Source organism: Acyrthosiphon pisum, chromosome A1 (assembly GCF_005508785.2).
Source record: "Acyrthosiphon pisum isolate AL4f chromosome A1, pea_aphid_22Mar2018_4r6ur, whole genome shotgun sequence".
NCBI lineage: Eukaryota > Metazoa > Arthropoda > Insecta > Hemiptera > Aphididae > Acyrthosiphon > Acyrthosiphon pisum.
In genome coordinates, this window is record NC_042494.1 from 62,773,527 (window position 1) to 62,787,723 (window position 14,197).

Below are 14,197 nucleotides of genomic sequence, written 5' to 3' on the forward strand. Positions count from 1 at the left end.
GACTATATAAATTACTATTATAAAACAATAAATAAATCAATGGACATTACTTTTATTACTATTATTTAATTTAGAAATATTATTGATTATAATATTTGTATGGTCATAATTTATTAATAAATTTAAAAAAATGATGTTTATATAGTGCGGGGATTTCTATAATTAATAAAAATAAATAAATCTTTTATTTTTATGTAATACGTTTTAATTGTAACGTATAATATATAATTATATAATGCTTAAGATTATTTTAATGAATGTTTGATGAATGAAATTATATTTTAAAATTACAGTCATGTACCTATCCATTTTGCACAATAATTTCTCCTTTAGATTCTTAGGTGCGTGTTAATAAAACTAATTTATCGTCTTTCATATGGGCAATAGGAATTCCCTCTCTCTACCATCTCAATGTATTGATTTGCCTAAATCATTACCATCAATTTTAGTTACTATTAAGCTACCATTATGCCAGTCCTCCGATAGGAAAGGAGTGTTTCCTGTCTTACTTACTTTATAAATGTGGATAACATAAATCTGTTTTTACTTTGGTTTTTATTAAATTTATTTTTACCTTATTTTCCTTCAGGTTTTAACCATGGGTCCTTATACTTGTAAAGAGTGTTCATCTTTGCAAACAATGGAACAGAGCCACACTACAGTAATATCGAACTCTTTATCCAATGGCATGTCAATGCACAAGAACCATTTTAATGGTACAATCCCACGTAAGTAAACCAATTTTTTTTTTAATTAAAATTAACTGGTAGACAATTAGTTGAGCATTTTGAATCAGTTTATTTTATATATATCATGTGCCGCAATATATTTTCTATAAATTCTTTTATTTTTATAAATGCATGATCAAAGTGCACTTCTTAATTCTCTAAAATTCTCTAAAATTCTCTTCTTAATAAAACATGAATTTTTAATTATTATGATAGTGTATTAGTATACAATTTTAATTATTTAAAAAAAATACTGCCAAATAAAACCTTGTCTGTCATTAATATATTTTAAATTATGAAGATTCAAACTAGAATTCGTAAATTTACCTACACTTTTTTTTTTTAAATATTTATTATTCATTCAAACTTGTTTAAAATATTTATTAAGTATTTACTATTGACAAAATAATTTATTGTTTTTAGTGTATTTTTCATGGAGTTATATTATTTATTTTTCTATACGTGAATTTAATATTATTTTAACTTGACAAAAAAAAATGCGGATTCATATTTTATTATGAGCAGTTATTGTTGAATGCAATGAAATGAATTAATTTTTTAAAAGTTCAGCTTTTTTGGTATTATTAGTTATGATAGCTGATAGGTATTGTGGTATAAGGTATTTACCTGGTATCTAAATATTTTGGTAATGCTCCTTTTTAAAAATATTGTACAATATATACCTACTATTGACAATGTATGTACTTGGCCAATAATGCACTTATCACGTCTTGGTACATAATTTTATGTAGGTATCATAATATATTTCTATAAATATATGTAGGTCATTAGTTATTTATTTTATATGAAAAAATAAAAATATTTAGTTCATTGTTTTTTTTGTGTTGTAACTTTTGATTACCTTCTATTAATAATATTTTAAATGCAGTGTACCTTTTAAATGTAATTTAAACAAGAATACAATCTTGTAAACATTTATATCAACAAATAAGTTAGATAATCAAAAGCGCATTTGTCTTATCTAAAGGCTATATGATTTTAGTTGATTATTCATAGATTTGGAATAAAATAAATTTAACATTGAGAATTACATTATCTCCGTATTCACTAATTAAGCATAACCGTAAACGATTACGAAACACGAATAAACCGGATAACTATTACGGAGTTATACATGAACATACATGTAACGAACATAGTATTACATTTGAAAGTGATCAGGCATCCAAACAGGAAATGTTTTCAGACCTAGGCACCAGTCTACTAATAAAATAACAAGGAATTCGTATATATGCATTATATTAAAAAATAATAATGAAACAGAATTAATTTTGTAATCTATAAGATACTTTTATCTTACGTTATTAATATTAATATTTTTCATTCCTTTTCTTGCTTTTTTACTATATTATTAATGTACCTATACCTAATATAAATTACTTTTATTTAATAAACATTTATAACATCATGAATCATGAATCATGATTATAAAATCTATCTTTTTATTATTGTGGTTTGAAAATTGAAAGTTGAATAATTTTTTGTACTCACAAAGGTTATAATAAATTATATTTAAAAAAAAACTTTGTATAAAAAGTATATTTTAATTGTTAAAATAATAAAAAACACTTAAAAAAAATTTAACAAATGTATTATTATTTTATTTCATGAAAGCTAGGTACATACTATATAACTTTAATAAAACCTACTAAAAACAGTCTTGTGCACAGTTGTCAATAAAGGAAACTAAGAAATGTCCAAAAAGTTGAAAAAAAACTCGTAAAAATACATAAAAATATATTATTATTAGTTTAAAACTAATAATTTCCTCCGTTTTATTCAGAATCTAAAACTTTTTAAAACAATAGTCAAAGTATTCAGTTTTCTTGTTTTTAAATATTAATTAATTTAAAATGTAATAACTATAACTACAAAAGTATATCAAATTGCGTACCTATACGTATTGGATATTCTCAATTGAGTGTACCTACCTATATTATACTTTTTCATTATTGAATTCTCTTGTTTGTAACGACATGATCTTATAATATTCATATTGTACTCATATAATTACCATTGTATGCTTATGCATATTTCGCGATGAATTATGATAATTACGGTTTTGTTGTATGACGTATATTAAGAGTAGATATTTTATATACAATGGATGTTTGATTGGTTCTGAAATTCATTATCCAGTATTGAAATTCGAAATTTAAAATTAATATTTTCGAGTAAAACTATACGCGAATAAAGAACACAGAGTGTGTAAAATTATCAACGACCAAATATGTAATGCGGTATTATAATATTTAATATTATTGTTTCTTCGGCTAAAAAAAATCGTAATAGTACCATTATTGATTATTAACATAGTATATAGTACTGTAGTAGTGTAGTATCTACCTTGTACCTATAGTAGTATAATATTACAGATCTAATAAAAAAATTATCTGCATGTTATATGGGAGACCACTCTTATGAGCTGATGACTTATATTTTGACGTATATTTTAGAAGTGTGTTAATGTCTTATTAAATTGTAGAAAGCTATTCTGACGATCACAGGCATTTTTTAAAAGCGTTTTCATTTCTAGAATGAAATTGTAAATGTAGCTTACAATGGCGATTTTTAAATGTAATTCATATTCCTACATAATCGTAATTCCAAACATTTAGTTGTTTTACTCAAAATGTTGTAATAATTTTTTTCTTCTTCTTGTGTCTGGTTTTATTTACCAATAATTCACAGATTAAAGTTAATAATAAAAGTAATAAACTAATATGTAAACAAATTATAATGCAAATTTGACAAAGTCAATAATAAATAATATTATAAATAAAAATAAGTCTGGCTTATCTTAATCCGTAACGAATGGTACTTTGTCAAATCTTATATTGTATCCGATATGGTATATCTATATGGCGTTTGTATTCGCTTATATACTAGGTCATCTTTGGTGCATTTTGTTGTGTTCGTGATACAAATGACTAATATGTCATCAGCCTGGCGTTCACCATATTCACGCTTGTCGTCTTTATAATAATTAAATCATTTGTGAGAAAATTTTTACTGTAAGTACGGAACATTTAGCTATAAATTTCAGTTCTGTCCATCTAACTATTTTAGAGTACTTATCTACTTACCTATAAGTATACTTATATTACATTTTAATTTTTCATACATATTGCAAATTCTGCATATGTTTCAGATGCTGCAATCATTTGCAGATTTATGTAGGTACTAACAGTATTCAATAATTTTATTTTAAATTGACAGTGCGACACGAAACTTAGTAAATAGAAGCGCTTTACTATTACGAACAAATGTTTTAAAATTTACCTTCCTTATTCCGCTTAGAATCCTAAATGTAAAACCTGTTGTAGCGCCTCAAGTAATAATTTAATATAATAACCAAACCCAAATTATCTTAACTTTCTATTTGTGTAAAAAGTTTAAAAATGTATAAATTCAAGGAGATCCACAATTAATATTTGATTCGCAGAAAAAGTATAGATAGTGAATATTAATAAAAACATAAGTAAACATTATATACTTACATAACATATAATAATGTAATATATTATATTATAATAATAAGTCTCAGATAATGAGCGGATCGCATTAAATGGGTAGACTGGTATAATAAGGGATGGTTGATGAACGCCTATCACATATTTCTGAAAAAGTTTATGGTTCCTAATAGTAATAAGCATGTTGAATTTACAACTTTAGAATAATAAAACGTTCGTAGTTAAATCCAAACAATTAAATGGGTTATCAAATTGGCGTTACCGTCAGTTTTCAGGTATCTTTAAGGTCGATGAACTAAAAATGTATATAATTCTGAAAGGGCCGCTCCAAGAATGATTAATTGAGTATTTTAGAAAAGCAAAACTCGGTTGGTTGTGCCAAAACTTTTAGATTGACAAAAAAACAAATAATAATTTATATAAAAAAGTGAAGCTATCGTGATTATTATTTATATGCAACTTTAAAATTATGGGTATTATTGAATTTGTTATTAAATATACAGTGCTTTTGTCTCGGTCTTAATTTACTAGGCATTTATGTTAAAGTATTTATTATCATTTATTACTTGACCAATTACCTATTACTATTGGCTGCTTATACATTTTATAACTATTTGTCGATTTCCTTGAAATAAAAGTGTATTTTTCTAATTATTTATTGTGTAAATGATACTGCAGTTTTTACTGTCGTGTAAAATAACAAAACTATATATCCGTAGCACGGACGTACATACGTATGTACGTCCGTGATCCGTAGTATTACGAAGGTTACGCATCACGCATACTTCTCTCCATTGATGTTTTCATCTGTATTTGACCTGTTCACATTTTTACTACCGGAAATGTAGAAACCAGTTTCGCTTATGCAGTTGGGGTTATTCAATGGTGGATGGTGGCGGTGGGCTACTCGATCAAACGTGCGTAATTGAGACCTCTCTGATTGGTCAAGAAATTCAAATTCTTCTGTGGTTTTCTAGCTTCAAAGGTTATCTGTAAATTACAAATAGCGAGTTCCAAACTTTCTTCTCCTTCATATTATTATTATTATTATTATACCCGCTCGGCGCTCGACACCGTAAGTCTGTAACCAATAACCATTTATCATATTCAGTTAACATTATACGAGGAAATGTATCGAACTCAATGTAGATGGATGACATGTAATAGTGGCTATATTATCGAGTGTAATATTAGCGTGTGATGCCCGTTATTAAAACGAAATGTGTCAGCAGTTTATATTATATATCGATACCACGTCACTACGTATACATTGTGTATATAGTATATATACAATACAAAGTAGCGTTTACCCGCGGTCTATTTAATTATTATTCACACTCGATACACTAGGTAAGTATGCATTATAATTTATAAGTGTTATCGATGATGAAGCGCGCTGCGCACATATGTATAAGTACATATTTATGAGTTTTTTTAAAAAACGTATTTGAAATATATTATGTTTGGTATGTATATCATGTTATACTGTACAAGAATTTCAAAATAAACATAAAAAAGGGGAAAGTAGGTAACCTCTCTGCTGTATAGAAGGAATCGAAAAGTTCACTGTAATAGATAATATGTTAAATTTCAATTCAATGATAAATTATTCCATAATAAAAACGATTCTGAGCAGAGACAGGCTGTCGATAATCAGCCTATTAAAATATGAAATATAAATATATTTCTGTTAATTATTATAGTTATTTATTTTACTATTAGTAGTATGGTATAATCTATAAAAATAGGCAGTAGCATAAAATTAATCTTAATGTTTTGAAAATGTCATTGTGTATATAATAATATACGTTAAAGTTTTAAATCCCCACGAAAATCCTCATGAAAATATTTTGAACTGTACAACAAAATAATTAAAATGGGTACCACCTCATGACATTGGAATATTGAATTTCGTCAAACTTCAAATGTCGTTGAACTTCAAATGTCTATAAAAAAATCATGATTATATAATACTTAGATATTTTAGTTTCGGTATTGCTTATGAGGAACCTTGAATTAAGTATTTAAGGTTTTTGACTGAGCGAACATTTTTTGATCAACATTTATAAAAAAGAAAACAAAAAAATAGAGCTCAAAAAGCTTCAGACTATGTTTTTAAAGTTTTTTCATGCATAGAAAATGCTAATATAAATATTTGGTGAACATTTCAAATATCTAAGGTTATTCGTTTTTGAGTTGAATCAATCAAAAACTTTTTTGCTTTATATTTTCTGTTTTTCTTAATTTTTTTTTGTTCATCCCGATTACTTTGAAACATACTGGGAATGTTAATCTCTTAAAAGTACCAAATAGAAAATTAGATTCCATTTGATATCAGAAACCACACTTTAAGTCAAAGATTGAAACATTTTTCCTACTATAATGCAACTATACAAGTAAAAGACAAAAAAAAAAAATTCACACATTGTAAAATCATCTCGCTCAGAATCTTAAATAGTTCAACTAATGAGTAGAAAAGTAAAAGCAATAAAATAAAATTCTAAAATAAAAAAATATAATAAACATTGCTACTATGTGAGCATTAACCATTAGTCCATCTTGTGAATTTTCAAATAACAATAATATTAGGTAAGCAATGTATAGCATTGTCAGTAGCTGACCAAGTGTATGCATAGGTAGTTGTTGAAATGTTCATAGTGAAACTGTGGAAGTGTACAAGCTCATAAATTGTGGTACCATGATTTACCTATGTCATAATAATTTATCTGTTGTAAGACTCCGAATTAGTCGTAATAATAATATAAAAATAGTAAATGAGTAATGACATATTTTAGGCTGTGCTTTTAATAAAGCATGAAACAATTTATCTATACCTATATAAATTTGAGTAAATTATTATATTATTTATATATAGGATGTAATAGGGAAACCTGACAAATTAAATAACTTGTTAAAATCAATATATAAATTTATTTTTCTGTATAATTTATTAACTCATGTGTTACACGTATAATATTTATAATATTATATACATACATTTTATATTTTATTTTCATAATGAAAATAAAATATTAAAAAATTTGATTAGAACAAAAAAGGTTTTTATTTGTATGGTCTTCCTGTTATACCTGTGAAACAATACCTGTGCATCTAATAGTTTATTACAAACAAAATAAAATTATAGTTTTAATATAATAGCATTTTTATGTTTTTTATTTTTTATTTGTTAGCTATGCCATGGTTTGGAATGGATATAGGCGGTACATTATCGAAACTCGTATTTTTCGAGCCAAAAGACTCAATTACAGCACAAACTGAAGATGAAACCCAACTCTTGTCCAATGTAACCAAATATTTGACAAAGAATTCTGCTTATGGAAAATCTGGACACAGAGATGCACACCAACAGGCATGCATTAATTTTTATTATTTTATTTCTATAGTTCTCGTTTTTCAATTGGTTTGTTCACAGATGGACAATGTACAAATTTGCAATAGGATAGGGACATTGCATTTCATCAGATTTCCAACTAGTGAAATGAATAATTTTTTGGATCTGTCTAAGAAGAAAGGTATGGCAGCTAGCGTATCAACAGTTTGTGCTACTGGCGGTGGAGCATTTAAATTTGAAGACATTTTTAAAAATGTAAGACTCAAATTTATTATATTATTCTAATAGAATTGTGTTTCTTAATTTATGTTAATCGAATGTATTTATTAAAACTTTAAGCTCTTAAATAAATTATATTATTAATTGAAATATGTTAGGTATTTTAAATTTCTCTCAAGAGTATCTCACACTTGTGTGTGTTATACCAGTATTACAAGCGTACAACATAGACAATTTGTATTCAGTAGTTAGAATTTTAGATTCTGAGTGGAACGATGAATGTATTGATTTTACAATGATGAGTCTCAGTGGCGTATATACAAATTATATTCACTATGGGCCGATTTATCAGTCATCACTAGACAAGCATAGCATGACTAACATGGCCATAATTATACATTTTTTAGGGTGGTTATAATTATGACATTTAAATATATACAGTACAAATATAAATTGCGCAATTTAATTTTATAATTCCTATATATAAAATTAATTTTTTGGTTCTTTTTTAAAAAATAATGACAGTGTCATTTATATATTTTGATGTTATCTTACTATGAACTTAACATCAAAGACAATAAGTCATCAAAGTAAGTACTGACAATATAACATTTCCTTGTTGATTCCTCAAAAACGATTTTAATCAACCGGCTAACTTAATCATGGTGAAAAACTGTAAACAGTGCAAATATACATGCAATGGTTTGATTGAACCCGCAATTTCACTATGGGCCCTGGCCTAGGGGGCCACCCCCCTAAATACGCCACTGATGAGTCTTTTTTTATTTTTGTGTCTGTGTACACAATAAGTAGTTGAAATAATGCTTCGATTTTCAACTTCAGTATCTTGTTCGATTGGAAAGTGAATGTTGTTGGTGCATTAGAGAGGTCAAAATTCCTAATAGTTTTCAAAAGTGCCGGGAAAAACAACATAAAATTTAAGGAAAAACGGGAATTTTTATGCAAAATCGGTTTTCCACAAAATTGATTTTGGTTTTTGGTGTAACTCTAAAAAAAATTAACGTATATACATGCAATTTTCACTGGTTGTTTATATTCACATTTTCTATGCACGATCAAATTTTTAAAATATTTAGATTTATTTTGAACTGTTTATGCACATTTTCAGTTTCCAATTTTATTAGTCTTTTTTCCTATGAATGTAAATAAAACTTTATTTGTAGGGTAAAAAAGCTTGAAAATTTAATACAAGGCTCCTACTATTTTGTTACAATGACATTTGAAAAATATTAAAAATTCTTTTTTTTTTTATTCATGAGATTTTAACAATAAGTTATAATATACATGAATCTCAAATAAATATAAGTTAGTAAAGAAATCTATTAAAAAAAAAAAATTCTTAGTATCAGTTTTTATTTATAAGCAGTTAAATTTCATATCTTAACAACATTTTCTGTACACCATAAAATTTTGAAAAAGTTTAGACTTTTTTGAATTGTTTATGGACATTGTCAGTTTTCAATTTTTTTGGTTTTTTTTCTATAAATATCAATAAAATTTTATTTTTTAAAAATAAACAAATTTTTACAAATTTTGTTGGGTAAAAAAGCGTGAAAATTTAATGCAAGGCTCTTGATATATTGTTACAATAGCAGTTGAAAAGTATTAATATATAAACAACTATTAGTGTCTGTTACATTCGTCTCCTCTCATTAAATTAATTATAATTTGATTTTCAAATAATATTCATGTAGAAAATTATTTCCAAAAAATCTGCATAATTTATTGTATACTTATTATCAGGGTTGGGATTATAATATTGTTATAATATTATAGCGCATATTTATGCAATTTTGAGTGCTATAAAATCCCAACCCTGCTGTTAATACAGTTTTAAAGTACATCAGAAAAACTAGTTTGCAATGGAATATTGGAGTTCCATTTACCGGTAATAATTATAAATATAATTCTTTTAAAAATTAAACTGATATATTCTGGTTAATTTTACATAATGCTATACAGATAAAACTCCTGTTATTTAAAATTATCATTATCCTGCATTTAAATCATACCTAATTAAATTTTATATAATTGTTTTTACATATTTGATTATATGTATCAACTATTAAGTACCTATTTTTAATTTAATTGACTTAACTGAAATATCTTATGTCAACCTTAAATGGCTACTCAAATGACATTTGTATAAGTTATGAATAAAAATATACGTATAAAAGTCAACAAAATAAGGATATCAACAGTTATTTTAATGAACAATTTATTATTTATGCTTTTTAAAACAGTAAAAACAAGTTATTTTTATAACTAATAAATTAATTTTTTTACAGGAATTGAATTTAAAGTTATGTAAATGTGATGAACTGGATAGCTTGATTCGTGGCTTATTATTTACAGTAGCTTCAAATAATAATGAATGTTATTTTTGGTCACAATGTACTGAAGACGAACAGTGTTCAACACAAGAGTACACATTCCAGCATAATAAATATCCATTTATTGTATGTATTATTAACAATAAAAATAATGCCTACTTATTTACTCATTATTGTGAGAGTATATTAATATTTTTGTCTGTGGTTTGTAGGTTGTAAATATAGGTTCTGGTGTAAGCGTATTGGCAGTTTATGGTCCAAATAATTATAAGAGAATATCTGGAACGAGGTTAGTAAAGACAAATCACATTCAAATTGCATTAAGTGTATATCAATATACTTAAAAATATTTTTTTAAATGTATTTACTATTGCAATTTCAGTATAGGAGGTGGTACGTTTTTGGGACTATGTAGTTTGTTGACTGGATGTAATACATTTGATGAGGCAATTGAATTGGCTGCAAATGGTGATAATGTTAAAGTTGATAAATTGGTTCGAGATATCTATGGAGGTAGTTACAGTAGATTTGGGCTGCCTGGAGAACTAGTTGCTAGCAGGTAGTACAAATAATTATTGTCTATTTTTTTAGTTGACTAATTATTTTTCTGTTATAGTTTTGGCCATATGAACTCTAAGGAGAAACGTGCTCAAGTGTCTAGAGAAGATTTGGCTAGAGCGACCTTAGTTACTATTACAAACAACATTGCATCAATTGCAAGAATGTGTGCATTAAATGAAAGAATTGATAGAGTAATAATTTTTAATTAATTTTGACAAGGGATTAGCAATGAAGTTAAAATTATAATTTTGTTTAAGGTATGTTTTGTTGGTAATTTTCTGCGTGTAAACCCAATATCGATGAAATTATTATCACATGCTATGGATTATTGGTCAAATGGTTCACAGAAAGCTATATTTTTAAACCATGAGGTAAAACATTCAATCTTTAAAATTGTTGCTAGTGTATTACATGCATATTAATATATATATAATGTCATTCATATTTTAAATATAAAATATTTTATAATCTAACTACGCAATAAACAAGGCTATTAACACAATGATTTATAATAATTGTATTGATAACTAGTTTTTTTTTTTTGTATTATCTTTATTTTTACATTTATAAGCCATCTTATAATATACATTTGATAAACTACTCATTGAACATTATGAGTTAGCTGTACAAAACCAATAAAAACAATTAAAATAAATGTATACAAAATATGAATTTAAGTAATTTGCATGATTAATAATTATAACCTTAACCTTCCCCCACCTATTTATACTATTTAGTATTAGCAGTGAATTATGTATAATATTATGTGTGTGTATTTTATATTCTAAATGCAATTATTATTATTTAATTAATCATTTTCAGGGTTACTTTGGTGCAATTGGATGTTTGTTGTCATTTGACGAGAGATTTAAAGAGTAAAAAAATATCATTCAACACATTCCACGTTGCCAATCCATTTCGATTTCAGCAGGTTGTGTGTACTGTAAAGTAAATTATGAATATATTGTTATAATTATTCATATTGTACTGACCCGGATAGAAATTATTAATTATTATTAATTTATTTTATTTTTAAGACAACACATTGCACATTAGTAATTTATTTTGGTGATGTGTTTATTTATAATTTATAAGATAGAATAGTAGTTCCATTGGTATGATTAGTTACCTGTCCTACAAATTTTATTATTTATTCTCCAAAAATTTTGTTGATATTCTTTGTTTTATTATTGTTTCTAACATTATATATATATATTTTTTTTGTAAATTTTGACAACAAATAATTGTGTAAAAATTTCCTATGATAATACAACACAAAAATACATGTGATAAAATATCAAATACATTTTTTTATAGAACTTTTATCTATAATATTTTTAATCAGACTAAAATTTTGTATCTAATTTTTACAAATTTAGATATCGGTAAGATCATACTATTGTATTATCATAATTATTGTTGCAATAAATGATATTGATTATATTATGTTAACATTTCTAAAGTAATATTCAACAAACTACCAATATATTCCAAGTGTTAAATTAAATCATGTAGGTAAAATTTTTATGAGGGATTACCAAGATAAATCGTATTACAGTTCTTTTAATAGCAATAGTGGTATTGATAACATTTCAAGGGGAAGGGTTAATTCAGTACTATAGCACAAAAAATATGATTCCTACTCATGTTGATGACTCTAAGCATACTTCCCTTTTTTTATTTTTGTATACCTTTATAATACCTACAATCTACTGTTAATATTTTCATACTAAAAAGAATTAAGCATGTTCCATAGAAAGTCCCGTTGCCCCCATAAAACCACCATGGATTAATAGAAATACTATGTAATACTATTGATTTTTAAGAATTTCTTTTGAATTTTAATGACTTAAATTATTACGACTTATCTTATTTGAATCTTTTACTTTGTTATACTCTAGATAAATGTTACTACAATTTTTGTTTTCAAATAAGTGTAAATAAATATTTGAATGTATATATTATATATTTATTTTTTTATGTTTAGAATAACCAAACATTTATAATAATTTTTTTAAAACTAATATTCAAGTGTTTTAAAATCAAAAATTGTATACAACTGTTTTTCTAAAATTAACTTTTGGATATTTATTAAACAGTGTAATTTATAGTTAACAATACAGATGTTGCTGATAAAAAAGAAAAATATTGTGAAAATATAATACTATAACAAAATTAAAGGCAATTTAAAATGTAATATTTATTTTTAAATAACTTTTTTTTTTTACAATTTTGGTTACTTTGTTGTAATTATAAAAATACTTATAATTGTAAATAGGTATTTGACAATTTTGTCCGTAATATATATTATGATTTTCTATAAATAATGGACAGAGTAATTAAAATAATATTTAGGTAAATGTTGAGCTTTTTATACATAAAAAATATTCATACCATTACGATGTGTACGATATCTCAATATTTTTTACTTATAAGTTAATAAATATCCTTAATATGGCATATGGGTTTAAAAAAATTTAGTTTTTATATATTACAAGAGTCATATGCCCAGTTTACCCTGTTTTTATACCCTTAAAATGAGTCTTAGCCCCCAATCATTAAACATGTTACTGGTGATGGATGTATTCGGATGTTCTAACACCTGAATAAATAATTTAAACAAATGTTTGGGTCCTAATAACTGTCATTATTCATGTTAATATAGGTTAATAATATATGTTAAAATGTTTTCAGAAATATTTGAGTCGTACAATTTTATTAATAGACAATAATATGATAAACTGAATGATAACTATGAATATATTATCACATATAATTACATCTCAAAGTCTGACGGTGGTTAAAAAGCGTCCCCTTTAACAAATTAGGATTTTATACATTAGACATTATTCATACAATTATATATGGAACACTTAAAACTATATTATGGATACCTACATTAGTCCCCTTTGGAAATTTTTCCCACTTTAAGCCCTGCCTCGGCTGCTTCCATGTGATTTGAATAATATGTTACTCTATGGTATAAAAAGTCGTATATTGACGAGGCAATCGCGGCAGCTCGGAGGATCGTGTATACTGACGTTGAAGCGAACTATGAAAAAAATTTCATTTACAGCGTATTTTAGTCTAATTTTTTAGCGTAAAAACTCAGAATATCAGCAGACCATGGTAAGTTTTTCAACTTTTTTACTATAATATTCTGAAAGTACATCTCAATACCAAGCCCGGATTGAGACATTTTGAGGCCCAGGGGCCAAAGTTTTAAATGAGGCCCTTGTAGGAAAAAAAATATTAATGTATATAATGTGTTCCAGGGTGAAGTAACCAGCCGACGTCGTATAAAAGTATACCAAAATGATAAAGAAATAGCCTTTAAAGATTGGGTCTAACTTTTTGATTTTTTAAGTTATGTTTAATTAACTTTTTTTATCGAAACCATACATATCAAGCATTTGTTTATGTATCTTCAAAAGTTTTCAAAATTTTGATGTATTTTTTATTTTTATTTTAAAGTCTATTTAATTGTCC

The 14,197-nt window shown here is 25.7% G+C and overlaps 1 protein-coding gene across 1 annotated transcript; it reads left to right on the top strand.

Moving 5' to 3' along the window:
* The first annotated feature begins 589 nt into the window (after positions 1-589).
* Positions 590-12,010, top strand: LOC100160427 (pantothenate kinase 3). Its single transcript, XM_016804527.1, has 9 exons — positions 590-728; positions 7,414-7,592; positions 7,656-7,829; positions 10,103-10,273; positions 10,360-10,436; positions 10,530-10,706; positions 10,764-10,899; positions 10,966-11,079; positions 11,531-12,010. The coding sequence occupies exons 1-9, from the start codon at positions 599-601 to the stop codon at positions 11,585-11,587; spliced, it is 1,215 nt and encodes a 404-aa protein (XP_016660016.1). The 5' UTR covers positions 590-598; the 3' UTR covers positions 11,588-12,010.
* Positions 12,011-14,197: the final 2,187 nt, after the last annotated feature.